The sequence below is a fragment of the Aspergillus oryzae genome, chromosome 1, assembly GCF_000184455.2.
Source record: "Aspergillus oryzae RIB40 DNA, chromosome 1".
In the NCBI taxonomy this organism is placed as follows: Eukaryota; Fungi; Ascomycota; class Eurotiomycetes; order Eurotiales; family Aspergillaceae; genus Aspergillus; species Aspergillus oryzae.
In genome coordinates this window covers 2,747,492-2,771,167 of record NC_036435.1, presented here as the reverse complement: position 1 = coordinate 2,771,167, position 23,676 = coordinate 2,747,492, and the positions used below count along the sequence as shown (strand labels likewise).

The window sequence follows — 23,676 nt, the reverse complement described above, 5'->3', positions numbered from 1 at the left end:
TCAAGGCACCGCTGCCGGGGCGGATTCTGGTCAAGTACCTTTGACGGACAGAGACCCGTTAGGTGGCCAAGAGTATCACAAAGTCTGCCTGAGTCCCACCAACACCGAGGTTGAAATTGCTCCGGGAACTTTGGCTCAATACTACTGCGATAGACAGCCTCAGCATTGGAACGATAAAGTTGCAGGTGCGGAATCGATAGAAGCTTGTGCCCTCGCATGTACCGACATCGAGACTTGCAAGGGCACATTCTGGAAGAGTAAAGACGGGACGTGCTGGTGGAGCGACTATGACTTCAGGACTTCTTGGTAGAATCAGATGGAGAACCTTCACCATACACCGTGGTCCCTGGGTCCGTCTATATGACTGTTCGGAAGGACCAGCCCGATGGCTGCACTATTGAACTGGCTGAATGTCACAAAAGAGCTCAGGCTCTGGAGGGCGAAATTGAGATTTGGCAAAAGAAAGATAGGGACTCGGCAACCCAGATTATCGATTTGACGAAGCAGATAAAAGAGCTGGAAGAAAAGATTTCCCAGACTGGTAGTACGTCCTGTTCTATGGGTTTACTTTGTTCTTTCTCTCCTCTTCTTTAATAGTTTCAGCTAACAAAAGGGTACGTCATTTAAGCGAAAAAAATTCATATTGAGCCCTTGCTTATATTTCTCCAGAGCCTACTATAAGCTACGGCTATGGAAATCAAATTACTCGCAAAAAGATCGCGTCTGCCTGTGATTGCATGAAACTTTGTGCAACTTATACGACATGTAAATGGGCACATTTTTCGAGATTTGGTGGCAGTTCTCGCGATTGTGTTCTTTATTCCAATGCCGTGAGCAAAAGTCAGATGAGATTCCGGAGTGATTGGGATATTGTGACCTATGCTTAACCGCACCAGTCGCTTAGAAATGGGGCTCAACGGTATTTGCGTTTCATTGTTGCGCCAATATAGCCCATTGGTTTACACTACATATCTTGAATGATTTGACAAACTGCCGCAGAGGAAGCTTTCATATGTGCCTCGAATAGCGAGAGATGGTGTATTCGATGTATGGGCCCAGCTGTTTCGTTCGGTAAATTGCTATGTTGCTCAGTCTTGCCCTTCTCTGTCTTGATACTGTTCTACGGTACATCTTCCTCTCCCCCCTTTTCTTTGCCAAAACGGCATCTACTTGCTCTGCTGATTGATAAGTATCTTGGTTGTTTCATGAGCAATTGCCTTTCTGACTATCCCTATTTCGCTCTTGTGTAAGTCTACTATTCGGATATATAGATAGTTGGTTTTCTTGACGGTAATATGTGCAGGTTACATCTATCCTCAGGTGGTCTATCTCAGTTCATCAAATGAGACTCTAACGTCGTTATAGGCTTATAGCCTGTCGGGCACTCAGATTGTCAAACGCCGAGGTCCATTAAGCCCCGATAGTGCTTTAGGGCTATGCCAGGGTAATGAGTCTATCTTCCAGTTTATTCTTGGAATATAAGTAAAAGAAGAGAAAGTAACAACCAATCAAGTCGCGTGTTCTAATGGTTATGATTTGTCGTTCACACTTGTGAGCTTGTAGCTACAACTTCCTGTAGTACCGACAAGGTTCCCGGTTCGATCCCGGGCGCGACTATTTTTGTTTCCTACTTATATCTCCTTTTTTTATATCCTTTGTTTCGTTAGGTGCACGCACCTTTAAAAGGAAGAAAATAATTGCAAAGAACCTGATGGTCGCAATCATTGTTGATTTGCTATAGATCTGATTTTAGAATGATACAACTAACTCAGTAGGGCAAGGGCTCTATCGTATGTCCGCGAAGACAGCTTTGCCGTGTTGTAGAAGCTAGAACCCGCTTCTCTAACGTTTAATCCTTCGAAAGTAGACCCTCAAAATACTTGGGGTAAAAATAGGATCAAAGCTTAAGGTACGGGGAACGATCCATACTTAATTCTGGCTCCGAGCGACCCTATTGGCAGGATATCATCCGCATCGCCACGTTCTCGTGGCGCAGACGCTGCCAGATTTAAACTCCCCTGAAAAAAAGAAATCGGATAAGCCCTACCAGGCAGCAGATAAATGTCAAGACGTGCATGCTATTAATACTCCATTGCCAAGACTGGGTCTCGCTCAGCTATTTGTCGATTCGAGCCTACTCCATACAAACCACGGCTTGGCATGCTTCAGACGGCGCCATCTCGGTACTTTCTGGTGCTTGACGGAACTTGAAAAACTTAGATTCCTCCCAGTTAAGTGAAGAGTCTTCCTTATGCCCTTGGATACTCCCTTCTTCTACTATATATTAATGGTTAATATGGAACCCTCCTTGGTTGAGAAACGACGGTCCACGTCACACCAGGTGGTACGATATTCCGAGATAGTTTTGAATCTTGCTGCATGCTAACATGTTCGAACAGTGTGACAACTGCCATTCCCGCAAGGTAAGAGCTGAAAAATTACTTGATTGTCCGCCCAATATTCCTCGTTTGCTCATCTTCTGTCTAGGTCCGATGTGACAGGAAGAACCCTTGCGGAAATTGCCAGGATCAAGGAACTCCATGTACTCGCCACCGGAGTTTGAGACGTACCATGAGAAAAGTCTCCCGTCAAAGTGATAGGCCTAGTAGTGCAGCCAAATCTTCTCAGACTTCAACCCACCCGGTGCCTGAGCTGGGCTCGCTCCGTGGTCTACTGGATCAGCAAACCGATACTTATTCACTTCCTTCGGAGCTGGATAATGATAGTTTATCGATGGAGATGCCGGAAGTCGGACCTATATTGACCAATCATCCACACGTCGCATATGAACTCCATAATTGGATTTCTATCGTCCCCCTTACAGATGCGCAGATGGCAAGCCGCCACCGGCTGAGTCGAGTTCAGGGCCTCGCTTGGAACAGACTGCAGGTACTCGAGTCTGCACTGTATGCTGCAAGCCAATTTACAGAAAGTATGGGAGGATTTAGGAAACCGCCTAATGTCGACGACCAGAGTGAAGAGCAAGGCAAAATCCCGGCCCCTGAATTTCTAACATGGATGCTTAAAGGTAATAAAACCTTCTCCATTGACTTTGTCATGTGGTAGTCGCTGACTTATAATTCGTCTGATCAACTAGACATTGGCACTGATCGTTTCGGACCTTACGTTCGGGACTACTTCCGGCACGTATCCAAGCACAGTCTTGAGAAGATGGGGATGTCCCTACTACGCAAAGATGCATCGCCATCCGATACGATCCTCTACACCGTCTGCGTTAATTCTGTAGCATATAAATTTCTTACTACAGTACTTATGATAGAAGAGCATGGTGAACTGTCCCAAAGACTGTGGCATAGTGCGTTACAGTACCGAGCAACAGCGCAGGCAGCATTAAGAAAGATCCCACTCGTAACTACACCATCTCTTGCACTTCTACAGGCGGTTCTCTGTGGGGTGAGTTATATGAAGACTCCTGCATTCTTTAGTTCTAACCACTTTCTAGATTTTCTTATTTCAGGGCTCGGGAGATACCAATTTTTGCTGGGAGTTGACCAGAACCGCCTGCAGGATTTGCACCGATATTGGCCTCAACACCAATGCTACAAATGGACGGGTGCTCAGTGAGGAGGAGTTTTTCTGCTTTATATGGTGTTATATGCTGGACAGAAACTATGCTTGGAAGCTTGGAAGATCCAAGGGTTTCTTGGAAGCCACCTCTGCGGGGATCTTGCACGCTTCTACCAGACTGACTCCACCAATCTCCGAGCTTCTCCTAGTATATTTGGATTTGGCCCAGATACAGGACGGAATAATTCCTTTCATCAAGGATTCATCAGGAGAAGGCGAGCATGCCGTCCCGCCAGTGGCTAACTTACGAGAGCAATTACTGCCGAGGATGAAGGATATCCGCAGCAGGATCGACGAGGTAAAATCATCTTCCCAGCCAAGCTTGAATTTAATAGACGCTGACTACAAGTTTCTCGTCCATAGATCACACCACCTTCTGATCACTGGAAAGGCTTAGATAGCCACAGCGAAATCGCAGCTCTCGATTTTGCTTATCACTCGATCATGACAACTATTCTCCATCTGATTCAACTTACCCCAGGGCAGACACTTACTGCCAAAGATCTTTACCTCGATTCAGCACGTCAGGAGCTATCGGCCTTGGTATCAATATGCCTATCAGCCAACAAGCAAAGTACCGTCGCCTTCCTACATTGGTCAGTGATAATCCTTTACAAATCAAGAAGACGAGATATTAACAACTTCTAGGACCCTTCTGTACTACCCCCTGACAGCAGTCTTCGTGCTATTCTGTAATACTGTTGTCACCTCTCATATAGGCGATTTCAACCTTTTGAAAACAGTTGCAGACTGCTTGACCCAGAGCGGAACAGCCAGCGAGCACATTGCCAACCTGCAGAAACTCTTCCAGGAATTTGTCTCGCTCTCCCAACGCTTTCTCAATGAAGAAAGCTCTGCCACACTCACCAATCAAGGCGCTACTCAGACAAGTCCCTGTCAACAGCAACAGGGGACCTCTTCTCAGGATGTAATTCATAACTCCAACTCGCCCCACTGGTTGAATACAAGCACTACCTGGAGTTCGGGTATCTTGGCAGGCTTGGACAACCAATCTTTTGATCCATCGTTTCCTATGTTGGAACTATCTTATGGTGATTCGACTTTCTTCCTGGGCGGTGGATCTGATATACCGTTTAGTTCTGCATGAGCTGGGGCTGTTCAAACCACGCAATTCCTTTTATTTGTAATTCTATACCAGATACCACATCTCTTTAAGGTACATTTCAAGTTGTACATATTCACTACCTTCTGTATCTAAACGCTGTACACAAATCAAATGCATTCTTGAGACTAGTACTAGGCATGTTATATTGATATCGCCGTCAGGTAATAGTAATATTAAATACCTTTCTCTAAAGCAAGGTATATCCCGCATTTCCCACGCCCTTTTCATGAAATCTATATGATAATGCAATCTGACATTTCCACTCCGCAGACAATTTCCCCTACACGGTCTACCCCAATCTGAGATCTTACCAAGAACACACAAAAAAGAAAGATACTAAGCACACAAGATCTGGTTCTAATTCAAACGAGCGGCACGGCCAAATCAACAACAGCTAATGACCATGAAATCTAAATACACCGAATAGGGCATTGTCCAATTTGTCCGAGTGATATCTGGAGACACCGAGCACTAGAAACACTCTCTCCCCTCAATTACTCCTTACAGAAGCTTACTGACACACACCCTGGGTCTGGTCGGGGGTTTGCTATTCACGTATGTTGATCAGTTACTCATTCCAAGGAATGACTTCTATGAATGTTGAGCAGTGTATGACATACCACGCAAAGACCACTATCGCAGACTCCCATGCTTCCATCTGCCTTGCAGGGTTGGCCGGTGGCAATCTAGATCGATTAATATGTATACAACAATAGAATCTCTATATAGAGAGGAGAGGGTTAATTGACGAACCTTAGCCTGAGGAGTAGCAAGAGCAGCGCCAACAAAGGCGAGAGCGGCGAGGACGGTGAAACGCATTGTTGTAGAGATTTGAACGAACTTGAAGACTGGATATCAAGTAGATGTTGTAGTTTGTGATAATGAGGATATGAAGAGTCTCCAGAAGTGTATTTATACCTCTTTCTGACTACTGTAGCTACAATCTACAACTCATGATGTATGCTCAAGTTGACAGCGAGTACCGACAATTCCAACTACACCGATCAATTACAGTAACGATGAGCATTCACCTCCTACTTGCTATGTCAATCATCGGTCTACCGGGGATGTATCGGGAATAATGACGTCTGGTATAGAGTAGCCGGAAAATTCATTATCACGGAGCCCTAGGGACCCGACTGTTCCCCGAATCTATGATGTTTGGTACTGTTGTGGATCCTCCCGAATATGCCGGCTATTTTTAGCCGCTGACAATCGTTGAGTTTACGAAACATTATCCGATCTGTGAAACCCGGCAAGTAATGGTTGAAGTTTTATTAGGTAGAACTGGGTATAGCGGTGTGATAGACACTTTTTGAAGAATTGTCTTTCTTGGCTCTCATGCTATTGAGACACCGACAGTAGCTGTTCGGGCCGAGCTGTCTGGTGTGGAGAATTAGGGCTGTGAGGGACTTGGAAATTGGTGTTCTGCTGAACTATGAGTTGATAGCAGGTTTTGCTCGGTGCTATGTTTCGGAAGTTCTAACTGGTAAGTTCAAGGGCTCTGTGGCTTGTTTAGAAGGTTTTTCGAATGGTACTAGCACAGCATGACGCTGCTAGCATCGCTTAGCTGAGCCATTGTCACTGACTCTGGGTAGGGGCTGATATCCGGACAAGAAATCACCCGTAGGCAACGTCAACCGAAGTAATCACATTCATAGCCTTTACGATAGCTCGTGTTCCTTGTTAGTTAACTCTAGTCGATGATCTAAACCGCGTATCATCCACCCCGTCGCATCAACTCAGCTCCCGCCCAAAGTCAAACAAAGTAACTAACTGACTCAATGACCTTCCACCAATGCAATCGCCTTCTGAAGAACAGCCCAATCATCCCGGAAACTAAGCTTCTCTACCGCCTCCTCCAATGGAAAGAATCTTGCAGTAAACTCCTCCTCCGCCTTACCAGCAGATCCAGCAACCGCCCCTTCATCCAAAGCAGCAATATACCACCAAATAATCTTGACACCAGTAGCACCATCACCACCGAACTGCCGTATAGTTACCATGAAGGGCTCAGTGAGATCCGGATAACAGCGAGGTTCATCTGGCATATGTCCCTGTTCGTCCATCGGAGGTGCACGAATGTATATTGTGACGGGATGAAGACGGGCTTGATAGCCAGTCTCTTCGCGGACTTCGCGTAGTGCGGCCTCATGTCGGGATTCACCGCAATTGCGACGTCCCTTGGCAAGGAGCCATTCGTTCTTGGGGTGGTAATGGATAAGGCATACGGTCTTTTTTGGGGAGGATAGGTCGAATAGAATAGCTCCGCAGCTTTCGACGAATTGTTCGGAGGTGTATAGCGATGTTATCATGATGGCTCGCTAGAAATGTATAACTATGCTAGAGGATGTACTCGCTATTGTCATCAAATTGGTCTGGTTTGAAAGACAAGGGAATTGGAGAGAATACTCACTGGTAACAAGGAGATTGGGTTGAAATCAGGTCCACATACTAGTTAGTTATGTTACCCCTCATGACTAGGGGTAGTACGAAGTGACCTTCAAGACTTCTCTGTTTCACACGACTTACTCTTATTATACAATTCCACGCATGGCGGGCGGAGTTTCAAAATGATGAAGTAGAAGATTACAGTGTGATGAGCCTTTTGCCAGTCGAAGAAAAGGCGATATCCAGGTCTTTATATCAGTATTCTATGTCCAAACTTTCCATCCTTTCCCGGTGGATGATCAGGCATAGCTCTTAAAACTATATAAACCTCTATAAAGATAAGGATTCCAGCTTAGCCAAAGCCTTTGTCTTGTTAATGACCTAGAATTCCCTTTTCGAAGCTTACGAAGAGAATAAAACACAAAACAGCATGGGCTTCTATTACAGTTTACTAACCTTTGGCCTCGTGAATAGACCGAGCTATTACAGTGCAAAGATAGTAATGACAGGACAGTATTCAAACTCCAGACAGTCACCGAGCAGAAGCACACAGCCCTGTGTGGCAGGGTTGAACTTTTGGCCATCTGGACATTGAGGACCCTTGAGCAGGACACACTTGTTCAGCACCTTGTCAAGCACAGTATCGGGATCATCACAGACGGGTTCAGCAACAGCCACACATTTGTTCTTCTACTTCTTAAAGCGCTTACCCTCACCACAGTTTGGCTCGTCTGGTGACCGACAATCTTCACCATCCCAGTATGTGTCATCAGAGCATGTTGGTTCCTTCTTGCCGATACAGTCTTTTCCTTCCAGGGTACCATTCTTTCCACAGTCAGGAACGTCGCCTGAGACACACTGGCCGTTCTCCTCACGGTATCCGTCGAGGCACTCAGTTTTTCCCTTCTTGCGGCATTGCTTTTCGAGCTCGCTCCACTCGTAGCCTTCCTCCGTGCACTTGGGGAGCTCACGGCTGACGCAGTTCTGGTCTCTGTGATCGGTACCATCTGGAGTTGAGGGGTTTCCGACGACACAGTCGCTATTGAGCAGAATGCCACTATCACACCTTGGTTTGATGTGGGTGATGCAATCACCATTGGCAGTCATGGTAGAGCCATCCGGACTTTTATACTCACCCAAACGCCGTCCATCCATATGACCAACTCGAGAGCTCCAACAACCAGACTCTGAAGGAGCAACTGCGGTTCCAGTTGAGTAATGATCAAGGAGGTCATTACCGCGGAGAGTTCTCATCCCCCGGCCAGTTTGCATCTGATCACACATCGGGAAAAGCGTAAGCTATCCATGCCTGTCTTTACTGCATTTTATGTCTACTTTGGATTACTGGGTATGTACTAAGACCCGGCGCCTTCATAGATTCTATATTCGCTCCAAGAGTGACCCGACCGTCTTCTGGCACGACAATGATGGCTTCATCGTCGCCTCTAAGACCGAGCGTACCAAGTTCCGCGTCACGGGCAAGACCAGGCTCGAGAAGGACCATGTCATGATTCGAAGTGATCTTATCTCTATTACTGTGATTGGCAAGGACAATGGCTATATACGCAACGATGATGGCATCTTGGTTACTGGTGGGAGTGGAAATGATACGTTCCTCTTTAGTGAGTTCACAACTGCCTTCCTTCCCTCTGGCGTGAGTGGCGATGCGGTGATGAGTGGGAGCTTGTTGCTTAGCTATTTCCTTATATTGCGACCTGATTAGGAATACTAGAACATAACCTAAACTATTCCTGTTTCTCACTCTGTGAACCATATTCAGCGAATCCCTTGCTCTAAGGTTCTTTAGATCACTCCGTAGGAATGTTAGTCTGTGCCACCATTCTCGTGCGTCTGTATTAACTTGCTTAATAGCCCTGTTACTCCGTTTGCCCCAAAGCTGGGCATTGCTATGACTTCTGTCCCCTTTATGTGTGGGATGGGATGACCTGCTAAGCCCTCGTCGCCTCCCTTTTCCCACTTCATCCACCAAAGGCTATGCCTGGCGAGGCCTTAGATGCTACGTATACTCCTGGGAGTAGATTCTACCTAAGAGTAACCATGTTTACCTAGCTCTATTCAGATAGTCTGGCATAACATCCCTTCCAGACTGCTTGCCAGGATAGTTGCTGTCATGTTTCGCAAATTTCTGCAGTTCCAACAAACGAGAATATCACAGCAATCCGCCATGCTGTTCAGATAGTATCACGACTCCAGCGTATTAAGGTCTTGGAAAAGTCTATCTAGTTTTGTCAAGCCCGTGGTATTACCCTTGACCTTCAACTTTCCCAACATGAATAACCTCTGACCATTCACCGAGCCCTGGATCCAATGAATCAAATCATCATCGCCAATGGTGGCAATCACTAATGAAAGGCGGTTAACTCATAAGCGTAGAATATGAGATTGGGAGCCAAGGGTAACAGGAACTCACCATCTGCGTGGTCCGATGTCGACCTCGTAATTTCACCTTCACCGCGTTTAAGATTGATAAAAATTGTGCTCTGTTCGCTACCTTTCTTGACAATGATTTCGTAAAGAGTGCGATGTTTGTGAACTAGTCCCTGTCGCTTTTCCGGAGATGCTTTGTTGAGGTTGCTTGACCAGCTATCGTAATAGCCATCAGCCCTGAAGTCTTTGGACATGAAACAAACCGTCAGTTAGCCCGAAATCTAAGAGAATATTTGGCATCGCTGTTGGGGAGGCATACCAGACATCGTGTAGACTAGAGTAAAGGATGTTATCGACGACGACCTGAGAGGCGAGTCTATTGTCTACCGTGAGAGGGTACAGAGTCAATGCGGATAATATATCGTAGTCTAAATATGTTCACGTGGCTAGATGAGCCCACGTCATTTGCTGTCGATCATAGGAATATAGTAGTAGCAGTCTGTAGGCTATGTGGACAGACGTGATTTGTTCACTCTAAACTATTCACCAGGATCGATCTCTTCCCCACTTCACTACAACTATATATAGCGGTCATACTATACACTGCAGTACAAGTCAATATCCGAGATGGAGATCTGTCTCCCGCTTTCGGTACCGGAATTAAGCACCGAATGGTGGGGAATCTGGGGATGATCAGCATACACTTGGACGGAGCGTCAGAACGAAAAATGCCCGATCATATGTGGTTGTTGCCAAAGTATTTGTAAGAAAGAGAATTCGCTTAGCTACAGTTCTTAAATGCTTGCAAGGTGTGCTCACTCATTTGAAGGTTTCATACAACTTAAATTGGGCATCGTCCGCCTTTACCCAATGCGGGGTTCAATAGGGAAAGAAACAAAGAACCTTTTATTCGATCAACCTTAACTGCCGACCTTCTCTAATGCTATTATACATGCTTGCTTTGGGACACAATAAGGACCCTTCACAGCTCCAACTCCAAGTGGCCCAAATGGACCTAGAAGATGGTATCTCCATCAAGTTACCACATACCGATTATGAGGTGAACCGTGGATCTTGGCGACGATGCCTCGATCCCCAATTGCACTAATCAGAATGGCAATAGGTCTTGAACGCGACTGATACCTGGGCTATATAGTCATCGGACAAGATGTAATACTTACCTCTACATATGTGTGAGGGTGGTTAGCTTCCAATGAATGCATCTCCCGGTATGTTCCTTCTGAAGCGGGTTGACTAGGCTTTATCTGATATGCCTTCTCAACAGATGGTCTTGTTTGCATATACTATAGGAGCCTTCTCCCTGGTCCTTCACCTTTTAGTTGCCGCGCTAGCTACCGGGCCCAGATACTCTGTCGTTGAACGCCTGGAAAAGATTCCGGATGGCTGGGTAGATGTCGGAACCCCTTCCCCGTCGAAGCCGATCGAACTTCAGCTGGCAGTACACCCAGAGAAAATCACTGAATTCGAGCAACGGGTCATCGAGATCTCTACTCCAGGTAACCAAAACTATGGACGTCACATGAGTCGGGACGAGGTCCGGAACTTCTTATATTCATCTGATGTAGCTCCGCGGAAGGTCCTCTCTTGGCTTAAGGCTGCACATATACCGGCTACATCTATCAACAAGCATACAGGCTGGATTACCTTTACAGTTCCCGTTTCGCAAGCAGAGCAGTTGCTAAGGACGCGGTTCTATACCTTTGAGCATAAGAAATCGAGAGCAACCGTGGTCAGGACTCTCAAGTATTCGGTGCCCAAAGAACTTCGATCTTTTGTTCAGATGATCCAGCCAACAACTCGGTTTGGGCAGCTTATGCCGCAGACTGAACCGCCACTCCTTCAAGCTCTGCCTGTCACTCTTAAAGATCTAGTTGCAGGTTGTTCATCAATAGTCACACCTAGCTGTCTCCGCAAGCTTTATGGAATTTCTGATTCCAAGCCCAAGCCAGACCGTCGTAACAGGCTTGGGGTATCTGGTTTTCTGGACCAGTATGCACGCTATAGCGACTTTCATCAGTTCTTGCGCCTCTACGCACCGAATATAACAGACAATAACTACACCGTGGAGCTCATCAATGGTGGTCTCAATTTGCAAGATTCTTTGGAGGACAGCTCCGAGGCAAGCTTGGACATCCAGTACGCTGCTGCTCTAGCTGATACCCCTTTCACGACATTCTATAGCACCGCCGGGCGTGGCCCTGTCATACGTGACCTGGGGCATAATGACCCAAGTGACCCTCACGAGCCGTACCTGGAACAACTCCGTTATCTGTTGGATCTCCCAGATGACGAACTGCCTGCTGTTCTAACTACATCCTACGGTGAATTAGAACAAAGCGTGCCAGAAATATATGCGAGAACCACATGTAACATGTTTGCTCAACTTGGGGCGCGCGGAGTCTCTGTGATCTTTAGCAGCGGCGATTCGGGCGTTGGGGACTCGTGCATAACTAATGACGGGACTAATCGGACAAGGTTCCAGCCACTTTACCCGGCGTCCTGTCCTTTCGTTACGTCTGTGGGTGGCACCTACGGTAAAGAGCCTGAAATGGCTATTGGCTACTCCACAGGCGGCTTTTCAGAGTACTTCCCACGTCCTTCATACCAGGATGGTAGTGTCAACCAATACTTGAGTCAACTGGGGTCCAAATGGGAAGGGCTCTACAACCCCAATGGAAGGGCTATTCCCGACGTTGCTGCTCAGGCGGATCATTTTATCATCATGGATCATGGACAGCTTCTGAAAACTGGCGGCACCAGGTTTGTCGCTATAACATGGTGGTTACCACGCACGATACTGACTTGCTGTCTAGTGCTGCGGCGCCTGTGTTTGCTGGTATTGTCTCTCGGTTGAATGCAGCTCGACTGGAGAGCAACAAGCCGAGGTTGGGATTTCTCAACCCGTGGCTCTATTCTCTCAACCAGACTGGCTTTACAGACATCGTTGATGGAGGTTCGGTAGGATGTTTTGGTGATGTTGGACGGGAGGTGCCGTATGCCAGCTGGAATGCAACTCCTGGGTGGGATCCCGTCACAGGGCTTGGAACGCCCTACTACAAGGCACTTGTTGAACAAGCTATGTCGATATAAGACAGGAGAGCGGTCGCTTAAAGGGCCATGAGTGGGGCGGCGACGGCTGGCTTAGAGATGTATAATTTGAATCCCAGTTTTGTATATAGTTTTGGAACTTCTCTTTATATAGATCGTTTCTGCTATGGATGTCAGAATCACAGTGTCAACTGGTTCATTTCCTTTTTATTTTATTTGATTTTTCTATTTTTCTATTTTTATTCTGTATTGTATGTAATGGAAGAAAGAATAAAATGCGGCGATTCTGGCAAACGCCGGTCCCACGTGACCAGATGCCAAGAGATGCGCTGGAGAAGCTCTTGGAACTGGTGTCATCGTCAACCATCATCGACCATCAATCACGAAACCACGCTTTATCTTTCTCCCTACGCTTCAACCTCTTCCAGACCTCTTTACTCCATTTTTATTTCCGCTCCGAATTGCCTTTACATTCCCTCCAGTTCACAGCCTAATCCAGACCCATTATGGCAAACGGCGCCGACCTCCGGACTCTCGTCTCAGAGCTTCACAACGCTCTCAACCGGAAACAGTTTGATGCTGCCAACGACCTCCTTAGCCGCGCAAAGCGCACCCTCCTGCTGCAGAATGCCCTCATCCCAACATCTTCAACATCACCTGAGCTGATTGCTCTCGCCCGGGAAGTGTTGGAGCTCGGCGCTCTGTCCTCCATCCGGCAAACCGACGCACCCTCTTTCACACGATACTACCAGCAGTTGCAACCTTTCTACGATCTGGAGAGGGATAGCGCTAATGCAGGAAAGGTGGACTTCAAGACCAGCCAACGCAGCAAGATCACGGGCCTATACCTTTTGCTGTTGCTGAGCATGGGCGACAGCACCAGTTTCCACACAGTCTTGGAGGGTCTCGTTGAGGAGGCGAGTTTGAAGGGGAAGAGCATTGAGGACGACCCATGCATTAAATACCCAGTGGAGCTGGAGAGAAACTTGATGGAGGGAAGCTATGATAAGGTGTGGAGAGAGACCAAGTCGGAGAGAGTGCCTTCAGAGGATTTCGGCCTGTTCTCTAATGTACGTGCCACGATCACTTTTCTTGCCCCTGTCGGAGCGCATACTGACTGTCCCGATTGATCAGGTCCTGGTCGGAACCATCCGTAGTGAAATCGCCGACTGCTCCGAGAAGGCGTACCCCTCGCTCCCCATCTCCAACGCCAAGAACCTTCTGTTCCTCGAGTCGGAGGGAGCGGTCATTGAATTCGCTCAGCAGCGCGGATGGGTGCTTCGTGATGGACGGATATACTTCCCTGTTGAGCCGGAGGCCGCCGCGCGGTCCGAGAAAGATATCCTGGTGGCCAGCACCGCAATCATCGAGAACGCAATTGGCTACGCTCGCGAACTAGAGACGATCGTTTAATCTAATAGATCTAGTCACGAATTTTCCTTTGCCTTTTCATCGGGTCCCCGGGGGTTATATCTTGTATACCGTCGCCTTGCATAATGAATTCATCGAGCGTATCCTTTCATGAATCTAAACGATATTTTATTTTGGTCGTTTCCTTTATACACTGACCCGCCACAAGCAGAGTCTCCGGTCGTAGAAACTACTCGATATACAGAGCAGTTCGGACACTTCCTTCCCCTGCAGATCATACCCGCCCTCTGGTTTCCACACATCAGACGCATAATTCATACTCTGATGCTCCGTAAACTCAGCCAACGCCTCAATATCCCACCCGGCATTCTCCCCAAGCGTCCGCGTAACCCTGACCACCCTCGTACCAGCATGCATACAACTCGCCAGCACAAGGAACCTCCACTCATCACCCCCAGACAGGACACAATGCTCCGTCTTTAGCAACTGCAACCGCCAAACGCCACCCCCAAGACACACTTCCGCAAGAACACCACCCCTCCGCGTAGCATGATAAACCCGTAAATACTCATCATAACTCCCCGTAAGCAGCAACGGCGCTCCACCCTCTAATTCCACCGGGAGAGGTAAAATAGCCGTAACACCAGCAGTATGATGACGCGCCCGATCATCATAATCCAACAACACTGATGACAGCAACTCCCCTTCACCCTCATCACCATCATCTAGACCAGAATCAGAATAACTCTGAAACTGCCGGGTATGCACGCCCCCAAAATCATCCCCGGTAAACAAGAATCTCTCCCCTCCATCCCCAGAGGTAGGAAACTCCGCCAAAGCAACAAACCAAACCTCAATCATCTCCCTCACAGCAAAACACCCCACCTCCACAAGCGCATCGGCACCGACATCAGATACACCATCGGCTTCACCCGAGATACCATCAGGAGAGCCGAAAACCCGGGTCCGACCATCCGAGAAAGTGACCGCGAACCCATCCGCATGAGCACCATTCAACCAAGACGCAGGCGTCCAGGCGAGGAATAAGGCCGGGATGCTCGGGTCGTCGTGGACGGGTTTGTTCCAGAGCGGGAGGATCTCGGGATCTTGTCCCGAGGGCGTGGTGAGTCGGAAGAGTGATACCGAGCCCGAGCTGGTGGTTATGGCGAATAGAGTGGGTTTGGAGGGGTGGAAGTGGAGGTCGAAGACTGCGGTGGGGAGGGGGATTTTTTGGATTTGTGTTCTGTTTTTTTTTTTTTTTTTTTTTTTTTTGTTAGTTTTCTTTTCTTTCTTTTTGCTTTCTTTTCTTTCTTTTAATTTGTTAAATGATGTGTAGGTTCTAAGTGAGGATAGGTGAGGTGAGGTGAGGGGAGGGGGATATAGATGGGTAATGAATAAATAGTGGGGTTAACTAGCTTACAGAGTATGCGTTTCCGGGTCTAAACGCCAGAGCTGGACACTGCCTGTTTTACTCTGTTTAACTGTATCGTTCGCTTCATCTTTTGTCTCGGTGAGGAGGTATGTGCCTATAACGATGTGGTTGGGGGATGCCGGACACGTTTGCAGACAGCTTGGGGGTTGATCCAGGTAAATTGTGGTCGCTGATTGAGGGGTTTGGGAGGTCATTTTGTTGATGTTCGTTGGCTCTATATTTAGGTGCATGTATGTATGAGGATCTGGAGTAAGATTAGAGCTATTTTTGTGCTGGGTGGAAATTCAATGTGGTGGGCGGTGAAATTTTTTTTTTATTTTTGGTTTGTTTTTATTTAATTTGGTTGTTGCTCGCTATGTATATATACTTGTTGGCCATGGATTGATCTATATCTATCCGTGGACGAACAATAAATGTTCTCTTTTGTATGAGAGTGTACTCAGAGATGCCATGGTAATAGCGGCGGATGTGAATTGAATATAAAGGAAATTCATTTAGTCTATATTAATAATCCTTCCTACAACCGCGTGTACACAGTGTTGATGCCTCCCGTGGTAATCATCTTAATAGTCATGTAGTCGTCAACTCCATATTTGCTGCCTTCACGTCCCATACCGGAGTGCTTGACACCGCCGAATCTAGAGCATGTTAGTATCAATGTTTTGTAAAGTAAGGGGTAAGGTGAAACTCACGGTGCTGGAGCGTCTGAAATAACACCAGTGTTGATAGCAACCATACCAAATTCAAGTCTCTCCGAGACCCGGTGCGACGTGCCCAGGTTGCTTGTGATGAGATAGGACGCCAATCCGACCTCGCAGTTGTTCGCTCTCTGGACGACCTCATCCTCGGTCTTGAACTTCATCAATGCGGCCACAGGGCCGAAGGTCTCTTCCTTAGACACCAGCATAGAATCGTTGGCGTCGCCGAGGATCGTCAGCTCGTGGTAGTTCTTGCCGAGGGCAGGCAGTCGGTTTCCACCAAGAAGGACCTTTGCGCCCTTGCTCACGGCGTCCTTGATGTGTTCCTCCACCTTCGCCACGCCATTGGTCAAGGGTCCATGGGTCACGGAAGGATCCTCCAGACCGTTGCCCACCTTGAACTTGCTGACCTCCTCGACGAGACGCTGGGCGAAGCGGTCATAGATGCCTTCCTGCACATAGAATCGGTTGGCACACACGCAGGTCTGGCCGGTCACCTTGAACTTGCTGATGAGGGCGCTGGTGATGGCCGTTTCGATGTCGGCGTCGTTAAACACAATGAATGGAGCGTTGCCTCCAAGTTCCAAGCTCAGTTTCTTCAGGGTGCTGCTGGACTGCTTCATCAGCAGCTTACCGACTCTTGTCGATCCGGTGAACGAGATCTTCTTGATGATATCAGATTCACACATGGCTAGACCAAGCTGGGGGGTGTTGTTCAGCGCAGTAACAACGTTGAAGACACCCTTGGGGACACCAGCGCGCTCAGCGACCACAGCCATAGCGTTGGAAGCAAAAGGCGTCAGTCCATCGGACTTCATAACGACCGTACACCCAGCAGCGAGGGCCGCAGCGACCTTACGTGCACCCATAGCCAAGGGAAAGTTCCACGGAACAATCAAACCACACACACCAACAGGCTCCTTGATAACTCGCGTCCGGCCAGCGGCGCTGCTGTGTGGGATAATATCACCGTAGATTCTGGACGCCTCCTCGCCGAACCACTCGAAGAAGCTGGCAGCAAACATGACCTCACCCTCGGCATCGCCCTTGGCCTTTCCATTCTCGGCTGTGATGATCTTACCAATGTCTTCCTTGTTCTCAACCAGCAGATCGGCAATGCGACGCAGGATCCGGCCACGCTGACGGCCCGGCACCGATCTCCAGGTTGGGAATGCGTCGGCTGCGGCTTCGATGGCCACGTTCAGATCGTCGAGTGTGGACTCAGGGGCAACACCAACCTGTGCTTCGTTTGCGGGGTTCGTGACATTGAATGTGGCGTTGGAGTTGGAGGACACCCATTGGCCGTTGACGTATGAGCGTTCGACGAAGAGACTGGCGTCCTTCAGGATGGATGCGAATGATGATGCCATGGTTAATTATTTATTCTGTAAATCGCAATGATACTGATTGCGACTTGGAATTATGTAGTTCGTTGAGGATAAGGCGAGGGGTGTCCTTGGACTATATGTATAGACCTCCATCTCAGCCTATTCTTAAAACGGTAAGTCAAATGAGAGCTCGGGTGATCCGTAAACCCTGGGGAAGCACGGGGATCGGGAAGCCCTCCCGATTATCAATGAAATCCCGAGGGTAATCATAAATGACTTAGATAGGGTTCAAGTGCCGTGCCCCATACATCGGAAGGGAGTTAAGATAATATTAACTTGATGACATTGCACGGTTTCTCATCTCAGGAATCCATTCTAAGGTTACATGTATGTTGGATCAGAACACGAAGGCCTGTCAGCTCTGCGATATGATATGACTCAATGTCTTCGTGGGAACCAATGAACAAGACTTGTTTTGTTGTATTAGAAATCAATCTTGTTTTGAATACAATTAATCATCATCTTCCCCGCATTCTTGCATGCCTATACAAAACCAGCACGTAGACTTGCCCTGTTGAGCATTTGATAATTACTTTCTATATTCTCTACCACTTCACACAGTATTTCTGCGACCGTAGATAGACAAGCCATGTCTCTACCGTTCAGCCAATTCCCCTCCACGGCGAGGATTACCCCACACGCCTTCAAGGTGTTCATTCCTCAGGAACAGCTTACCGATCTCCACACATTGGTAAAGCTATCAAAGCTAGGCCCTCTGACATACGAGAATTCTCACTCAGACGCCCGCTTCGGCATCACTTCCGTATGGCTCACCGAGATCCGAGAAAAATGGCTTAATGACTTCGATTGGTATCATTCTCGACTGAATAGACTCAAGTACCCACTTTCTCCAGAGCCGAGACCTGACTCCGCGTAGGAAAGCATGCGAAGCTCGGATCAACGACTTCCCTCAATTCAAAACCGAGATTGAAGATATCCAGCTGCATTTCGCAGCCCTCTTCTCCGAGAAACCGGATGCAGTGCCCATCGTGCTGCTTCATGGATGGCCTGGTATTGTAACATCTCTATCTGTTAGGTTTGTTTTGTAGACTCACAGGGCGTTGCTATACAGGAAGCTTCTTGGAATTTCTTCCTCTGCTCCAGCTGTTCCGGGATGAGTTCACTCCCAGCACCCTGCCGTATCATCTCATAGTCCCGTCTCTGCCGGGCTATGGCTTCTCTTCTGGTCCTCCAGTGGATAGGAACTATACCACTCACGATGCCGCTCGAGTCATCGACAAATTGATGAAGGACCTGGGATTCGAAAGTGGGTATATTGCCCAAGGAGGCGATATCGGAAGCCGGGTATCAAGATTTCTGGCAGTAGACCATGACAGCTGTAAAGGTTCGTGTTATCTGTCGAGTTATGTTTGGTTTCTCGAACGCTAACCACTGCACAGCGGTTCATTGTAAGTGATTCCGTACACTCAACATTAGTATTACCTTGAGACCAACTGGAGAAGTGAACTTCTGTGCGATAGCGACACCCCCAAAGGGAGTACCTGAGGAGAGCCTCACTGCCTCCGAGAAGAAAGGACTCGGACGAAGACAGGAATTCCTGACCTCGGGCCTCGCATATGCTTTTGAGCATGCCACTAGACCAAGTACCATCGGGCATATCCTCTCTTCAAGCCCTCTTGCTTTGCTCGCATGGTATGTCACATACACATGGTTTCCGTTGGTAGGAAAGGGAAGACGGGCGAAAAGTAATAGTCTGACCGAGGTCTAGGATCGGAGAGAAATTCCTCACCTGGGTAGACGAGCCTCTTCCCTCCCAGACGATTCTGGAGTTTGTCACTCTGTATTGGCTGACTGACACTTTTCCTCGAGGGATTTACCCTTATCGAGAGGTATGAGTCGAAGACTGGTTTCGAGTTCGTAGGTTATCTGTTAGTGCTAATGCCTGGTTACCACCCATAGGAACTTCCCATATCCCCGGAAGGGAATCCCCTGCGGTACATTCATAAACCACTTGGGTTTTCCTATTTCCCTGTTGAACTTTTCCCCGTGCCCAAGAGCTGGGTTGAGACGACGGGGAATTTGGTCTTTTGGAGGGAACACCAACGGGTATGTGCATCGTATTGAGAGAGAGATCAATCTACTTACTATTGTTTAGGGAGGGCATTTCGCGGCTCTTGAGAAACCTAAGGAGTTAAAGGCTGACTTGGCGGAGTTTGTGGAGCAGATTTGGAGTAGTATATAAATGGGGAAGTTTTTCGGTAGTTTCGATTATTTATCTCTATCGGCGGAAATTTCAATCTACCCATTTATGAGTATGCAGGTGATATAGTCACGTTAATTATCCAGTCAGCTAGTCGTGTGTGTAATCAATACAAGATACTTCACATACACAAAGGATTGTAATAAACCAAGTTCAGTCTCACTACTCCGTAAAGTGATACTAAATCCCCCCCAAAATACCAACTAAAAGATACCCCACATCACACCACAGCAGATCACCCACTAGAAAGCTCTAGCTCCAAGCTATCGTGACAGGTGGGACTCACTAAACAAATAAATACAATAATCCAACCACAACCACCATGTCCAACACATCGCAAAACCAATCCTCACGACATCATTCCACGCCGAGAATTCTAACCATATCTTAGCACACCCTCCACTTCTATACACCAAATCAAATACCATACACAATCATCTTCTCCAGAACTCAACCACCATGCCACGAGCAAAACCACCGCAGCGCCAAACGCGCACTACTGATATGTCTATAATCGATAGCAATGAGTACTTTTCTGACGAGTCGAGTTTTTATGGTTCGTATATATCTCTTCCTATATCCTGCCTATACTAGTAGTTTATCTGTTTACAATATGACATCATCCCTCACCCCCAAACAACAACAAAGACAATGAACTAACCAGAAACCAAAAGGCTCCGAAGACGAAAAATCCCGTCTAGAGTACCTTTCCCAGACCTACGACCCAGAACCCTACTGGGAAAACATCCATCCAAAGCTCTATTCCACAATCCAACACGACTCCCTCGCAGCCTCTAAACAACAACCCATCCCAGAAACCAACCCCACAACCAACAAACCCAAAACACACCCCAACACCAATATCCAATTCGAGCCTGAAACACCAACATCCACGACCTTCCACAACGCCCGAAAACCCAACGAGACTGTTCAGGACTTCCTTACCCGGTTACCGCCTTCTGTGACGGCGTCGGCGGATGTTGGGCCGTGGATCTATGTCGATAATCCCGGTGCAGGGCAGGAGGAGAAGGATATTGCGGGGTTGGTTGGTCGGGGGACGGAGATGTTGAGGGCGTTTGAGGCGAAAAAGGTTACTATTGAGGTGGAGATGGAGGGGGCGTCTGCGCTGGCGAGGGGCCGGAAGTTGGTGCCGTTGCGGCGGGGGTTGGAGGGGGAGATTTTCGCGTTGGCCAGGGAGACTGGGGTGGTTTCGGGGAAGTGGATGTTGTTTCTTGGGGAGGAGGTTGTCGATCGTGTTTGGGGGATTGTTGTGGAGGAGACGGTCGAGGGGAGGTTGGGCGTTGCGGCGAAGGTGGCCACGCGTGAAGAGGGTGGGAAGGCGAGGTTGTTGGCTATCTATACAAAGGATTTTGGGGATGTGGAGGATGTGCGGAGGATTTTGGAGAGGTTGGTGGAGGTGGGATTGGTCAAGAGGGAGGAGAGGCCCATTTATTATAAGTGTGATGCTTATACTTATCTGGAGATTACGAGTGGGAATTCGTATGGCTTGAAGGCGAGTCTGTTTTCTAGTAGGGAGGTTCTGGAGAGAAAGGTTTGATTTGGTTTGTTCTGGGCTGATGTATTGTATATCTATGCATCTGATATGTGCAATGATCGATGATCATGACGTTATGATCGGTCTGAGCTGCTTCTGCTCGCTGTCTGTATTTAACGTGATATGAGGTTGTGATTGTTGAGTTTAAGCCTGGGTATGGCTGGTGCTTCCAAGCTCGACTTTCTCCTGGGCTTTCCCTTAATATCGAAGTGATGCCCGCAGCTGAACTAGGAACTATCCCGAGCCAGCAGTTGCTAGACGTGCCTAGAAGGTTTTCATGTTCGATCAACATGACCCTGCCGAGCAGTACTGGGCTATCCCGGTCTGTCAACAGCAGTGGATAGGGTTGATAGCCCAGCCTGAAAGCGTCCTTTCAGAGGCCAGCCGGCGAGCGTTCGCAAAGGTAGCCCGCTGCGATAATCGGTTGTGACACAGTCAATCCTTCAGGAAGCTTCATCGCTCTTCTCCATAACCTTCTCACAAGCGTCCCGGAGCTCCTGGACACCTTTCACACCCTCCCACTTCTTGAGCAGCTCCCGCACCTCCTCCCAGTCTTTCTCAGCTTCCTCCCGACTGCCGTCCGCAACAAGCTTCTCCAGACGAGCCGGCGTACCAAGCACCCATCTCACCGTCTCCTTCTCAGCCTTCTTGCGCTCCACCTCATCTGACGCTTTCGCCTCCTTCATTCGCCGTCTCTGCTCCTCCCCCTCCTGAATCAAACCCCCAGCCGTCTCCGCCACAAAAGCAATAGCCGGTCCCAAGGTCTTGGTCATAGTCAACGGTGCCCCGCGATCATCCATACTCTGCCGCATCTTCCCAATGGTCTCCACCGCCCGAATCAACTTCGAATAGTTATCATAGACAAGCGCCTTGCGCTCACTATCCAGCGTTTTAATATCCCCGACGAGCGTATTCTCCGCCTTCAGCACCGTCGACAGCGACGACGTAGCCAGGAGATGATTGACGTAGCGCTGGGCATCGAAATCGGGACTATCGAGTTCCGTCCCGGTCTGGACAACGGAAGGATTCGAGGTGTCTGCTGCGTCTGTGGGTCGGGGGATGCTGCGGGATCGTCTGGTTCCTGGCGTTTCTGCTGCCGAGGGTTTGAGATTGTAGTAGTCGCGGAGGGCGGCGCGGTTGCGGCGTGGGTGGAGGGAAGGTGAGACGGCGCGAGCTGTGGAGGGGGTCGAGCTGGCGCTGAGGCCTGGACCGACGTTTGTGTTGAGGGTGTCGAGAGATGGTCGGCGGGAGGATGCTGGGGTGGGCGAGTGGGCGCGTGAGGAGGTAATTGATGGGCGGGGCGAGGAGATGGTGGACATTTTGATAAATTGAGGGAGTCTAGTGAGTGTGTAGGTTCTGTATACTCATATATAAACACAATGGAGAGGTAAAGAGAGAAAGAGAGGAGTGGTCTCAAGCTAAAAGAACAGCTAAGGTCAGGAGGTTAAGCGGTGGTCCGTTCCCCGGATTTTGTTCCGCAGCGGAATGAAAATCAATTTAATTTCATTAACTACATACAATACATAACCCACTTCATTCCTAGGTCCTAAGTAATGGCCAACTCAGAAGAACAAATCGCCCTCCAGCTTCTGAGCACCAAGTCACTCCCGGTCTCAGCAGCATGGCTCAATAACTTCGTTGCCTCAACCGCGCACCAGCGCAACGTGCCTCTCTCGGCCTTGGCCCAAACTGCGTTATTCCGCATCCTCGCCTCGGATTTCAGAGATTCTCTCTCCACACGAACACCATCGTCACTCCTGCCCGTCGACATCTTCGATCCCACCGTACAAGAAAGGCAACTCCAAGGCTCGATCCCTGTCCAAGTCCTCGATATCGAAGACATCGGCACAGGTCTTTGGAGCCAAGTAGAAGCCATTGAGCGCGTGGAACGTGGAGAGGCGATTCGAGGACGGGAGATAGTGCGGACGATTAACGTGGACGAAGACCCGGAGCAGAGTGCGGAGGGAACCGGTGGTAATACTGCTTCTGCGCAGCCAGAGACTGGAAATAGCAATGGCCCGCACCGGTTGGTCGTTCAGGATGCGGCGGGGACGAAAGCGGTTGCTATCGAGTTGAAGCGTGTTAACGGCATTGCGCTAGGGAAACTGCCCATTGGGGCTAAACTAGTGTTGCGCAATGCGACGGTGGCGCGTGGGATGGTGTTGTTGACACCTGAATCTGTGACGCTTCTTGGGGGAAAGATTGATTCCTTGGACCAGACGTGGAAAGAGGGAAGGAAGGAGAGATTGGTAGCAAGAATCACGGAAATGCAGGGACAGCAGTAGGCTTGAGAACGGAATGGTCCGGTTTACGATTACATGGCCTGTCTTTGAGTAGTATCTGAGGTATGTCGGGATACTTCTATTTCATCACTCGTGCTCTAACTATAGTAGACATCTTGCAGGATGATCTGCTCGACTATCTACAAGCGCAACTTCTTGTTACGTGG

At 48.5% G+C, this 23,676-nt stretch overlaps 14 protein-coding genes and 1 non-coding gene across 15 annotated transcripts; 9 read left to right on the top strand and 6 right to left on the bottom strand.

Moving 5' to 3' along the window:
* Window positions 1-360: 360 nt before the first annotated feature.
* AO090005001373 (uncharacterized protein) lies at window positions 361-1,113 on the top strand (the record flags this gene model as incomplete). Its single annotated transcript, XM_023237832.1, has 4 exons — window positions 361-544; window positions 670-830; window positions 1,000-1,071; window positions 1,093-1,113. 4 exons carry the CDS (start codon window positions 361-363, stop codon window positions 1,111-1,113), a joined length of 438 nt encoding a protein of 145 aa, XP_023089335.1.
* A 398-nt stretch (window positions 1,114-1,511) lies between these two features.
* On the top strand, window positions 1,512-1,617 carry AO090005t00026. Its single transcript has one exon. It is a non-coding gene; the product is annotated as a tRNA-Val (tRNA).
* Window positions 1,618-4,032: 2,415 nt separating this feature from the next.
* Window positions 4,033-4,696, top strand: AO090005001374 (transcription factor domain-containing protein; the record flags this gene model as incomplete). Its single annotated transcript, XM_001818250.3, has 2 exons — window positions 4,033-4,184; window positions 4,237-4,696. 2 exons carry the CDS (start codon window positions 4,033-4,035, stop codon window positions 4,694-4,696), a joined length of 612 nt encoding a protein of 203 aa, XP_001818302.3.
* A 1,867-nt stretch (window positions 4,697-6,563) lies between these two features.
* Window positions 6,564-7,029, bottom strand: AO090005001376 (putative NUDIX domain; the record flags this gene model as incomplete). Its single annotated transcript, XM_023237821.1, has 2 exons — window positions 6,564-6,638; window positions 6,718-7,029. 2 exons carry the CDS (start codon window positions 7,027-7,029, stop codon window positions 6,564-6,566), a joined length of 387 nt encoding a protein of 128 aa, XP_023089336.1.
* A 517-nt stretch (window positions 7,030-7,546) lies between these two features.
* On the bottom strand, window positions 7,547-8,340 carry AO090005001377 (uncharacterized protein; the record flags this gene model as incomplete). The annotated part of the gene is made up of 3 exons (XM_023237816.1): window positions 7,547-7,585; window positions 7,816-8,112; window positions 8,242-8,340. The coding sequence occupies 3 exons, from the start codon at window positions 8,338-8,340 to the stop codon at window positions 7,547-7,549; spliced, it is 435 nt and encodes a 144-aa protein (XP_023089337.1).
* A 92-nt stretch (window positions 8,341-8,432) lies between these two features.
* On the top strand, window positions 8,433-8,902 carry AO090005001378 (uncharacterized protein; the record flags this gene model as incomplete). Its single annotated transcript, XM_023237809.1, has 2 exons — window positions 8,433-8,727; window positions 8,886-8,902. 2 exons carry the CDS (start codon window positions 8,433-8,435, stop codon window positions 8,900-8,902), a joined length of 312 nt encoding a protein of 103 aa, XP_023089338.1.
* A 405-nt stretch (window positions 8,903-9,307) lies between these two features.
* On the bottom strand, window positions 9,308-9,747 carry AO090005001379 (uncharacterized protein; the record flags this gene model as incomplete). The annotated part of the gene is made up of 3 exons (XM_023237802.1): window positions 9,308-9,345; window positions 9,373-9,468; window positions 9,537-9,747. 3 exons carry the CDS (start codon window positions 9,745-9,747, stop codon window positions 9,308-9,310), a joined length of 345 nt encoding a protein of 114 aa, XP_023089339.1.
* Window positions 9,748-10,778: 1,031 nt separating this feature from the next.
* Window positions 10,779-12,604, top strand: AO090005001380 (S53 family peptidase; the record flags this gene model as incomplete). Its single annotated transcript, XM_001818255.3, has 2 exons — window positions 10,779-12,274; window positions 12,328-12,604. 2 exons carry the CDS (start codon window positions 10,779-10,781, stop codon window positions 12,602-12,604), a joined length of 1,773 nt encoding a protein of 590 aa, XP_001818307.3.
* Window positions 12,605-13,068: 464 nt separating this feature from the next.
* Window positions 13,069-13,975, top strand: rpnL (proteasome regulatory particle lid subunit rpnL; the record flags this gene model as incomplete). The annotated part of the gene is made up of 2 exons (XM_001818256.3): window positions 13,069-13,632; window positions 13,697-13,975. The coding sequence occupies 2 exons, from the start codon at window positions 13,069-13,071 to the stop codon at window positions 13,973-13,975; spliced, it is 843 nt and encodes a 280-aa protein (XP_001818308.1).
* Window positions 13,976-14,119: 144 nt separating this feature from the next.
* AO090005001382 (uncharacterized protein) lies at window positions 14,120-15,559 on the bottom strand (the record flags this gene model as incomplete). Its single annotated transcript, XM_001818257.1, has 2 exons — window positions 14,120-15,176; window positions 15,354-15,559. 2 exons carry the CDS (start codon window positions 15,557-15,559, stop codon window positions 14,120-14,122), a joined length of 1,263 nt encoding a protein of 420 aa, XP_001818309.1.
* A 323-nt stretch (window positions 15,560-15,882) lies between these two features.
* On the bottom strand, window positions 15,883-17,433 carry AO090005001383 (NAD-dependent succinate-semialdehyde dehydrogenase; the record flags this gene model as incomplete). Its single annotated transcript, XM_001818258.1, has 2 exons — window positions 15,883-16,003; window positions 16,058-17,433. The coding sequence occupies 2 exons, from the start codon at window positions 17,431-17,433 to the stop codon at window positions 15,883-15,885; spliced, it is 1,497 nt and encodes a 498-aa protein (XP_001818310.1).
* A 607-nt stretch (window positions 17,434-18,040) lies between these two features.
* AO090005001384 (epoxide hydrolase family protein) lies at window positions 18,041-19,654 on the top strand (the record flags this gene model as incomplete). The annotated part of the gene is made up of 7 exons (XM_023237769.1): window positions 18,041-18,261; window positions 18,329-18,462; window positions 18,524-18,796; window positions 18,915-19,104; window positions 19,181-19,301; window positions 19,372-19,518; window positions 19,568-19,654. The coding sequence occupies 7 exons, from the start codon at window positions 18,041-18,043 to the stop codon at window positions 19,652-19,654; spliced, it is 1,173 nt and encodes a 390-aa protein (XP_023089340.1).
* Window positions 19,655-20,195: 541 nt separating this feature from the next.
* On the top strand, window positions 20,196-21,230 carry AO090005001385 (DUF1917 domain-containing protein; the record flags this gene model as incomplete). Its single annotated transcript, XM_023237762.1, has 2 exons — window positions 20,196-20,228; window positions 20,337-21,230. The coding sequence occupies 2 exons, from the start codon at window positions 20,196-20,198 to the stop codon at window positions 21,228-21,230; spliced, it is 927 nt and encodes a 308-aa protein (XP_023089341.1).
* Window positions 21,231-21,670: 440 nt separating this feature from the next.
* On the bottom strand, window positions 21,671-22,546 carry AO090005001386 (uncharacterized protein; the record flags this gene model as incomplete). The annotated part of the gene is made up of 1 exon (XM_001818261.3): window positions 21,671-22,546. One exon carries the CDS (start codon window positions 22,544-22,546, stop codon window positions 21,671-21,673), a length of 876 nt encoding a protein of 291 aa, XP_001818313.1.
* Window positions 22,547-22,780: 234 nt separating this feature from the next.
* AO090005001387 (OB fold domain-containing protein) lies at window positions 22,781-23,512 on the top strand (the record flags this gene model as incomplete). Its single annotated transcript, XM_023237755.1, has 1 exon — window positions 22,781-23,512. One exon carries the CDS (start codon window positions 22,781-22,783, stop codon window positions 23,510-23,512), a length of 732 nt encoding a protein of 243 aa, XP_023089342.1.
* Window positions 23,513-23,676: the final 164 nt, after the last annotated feature.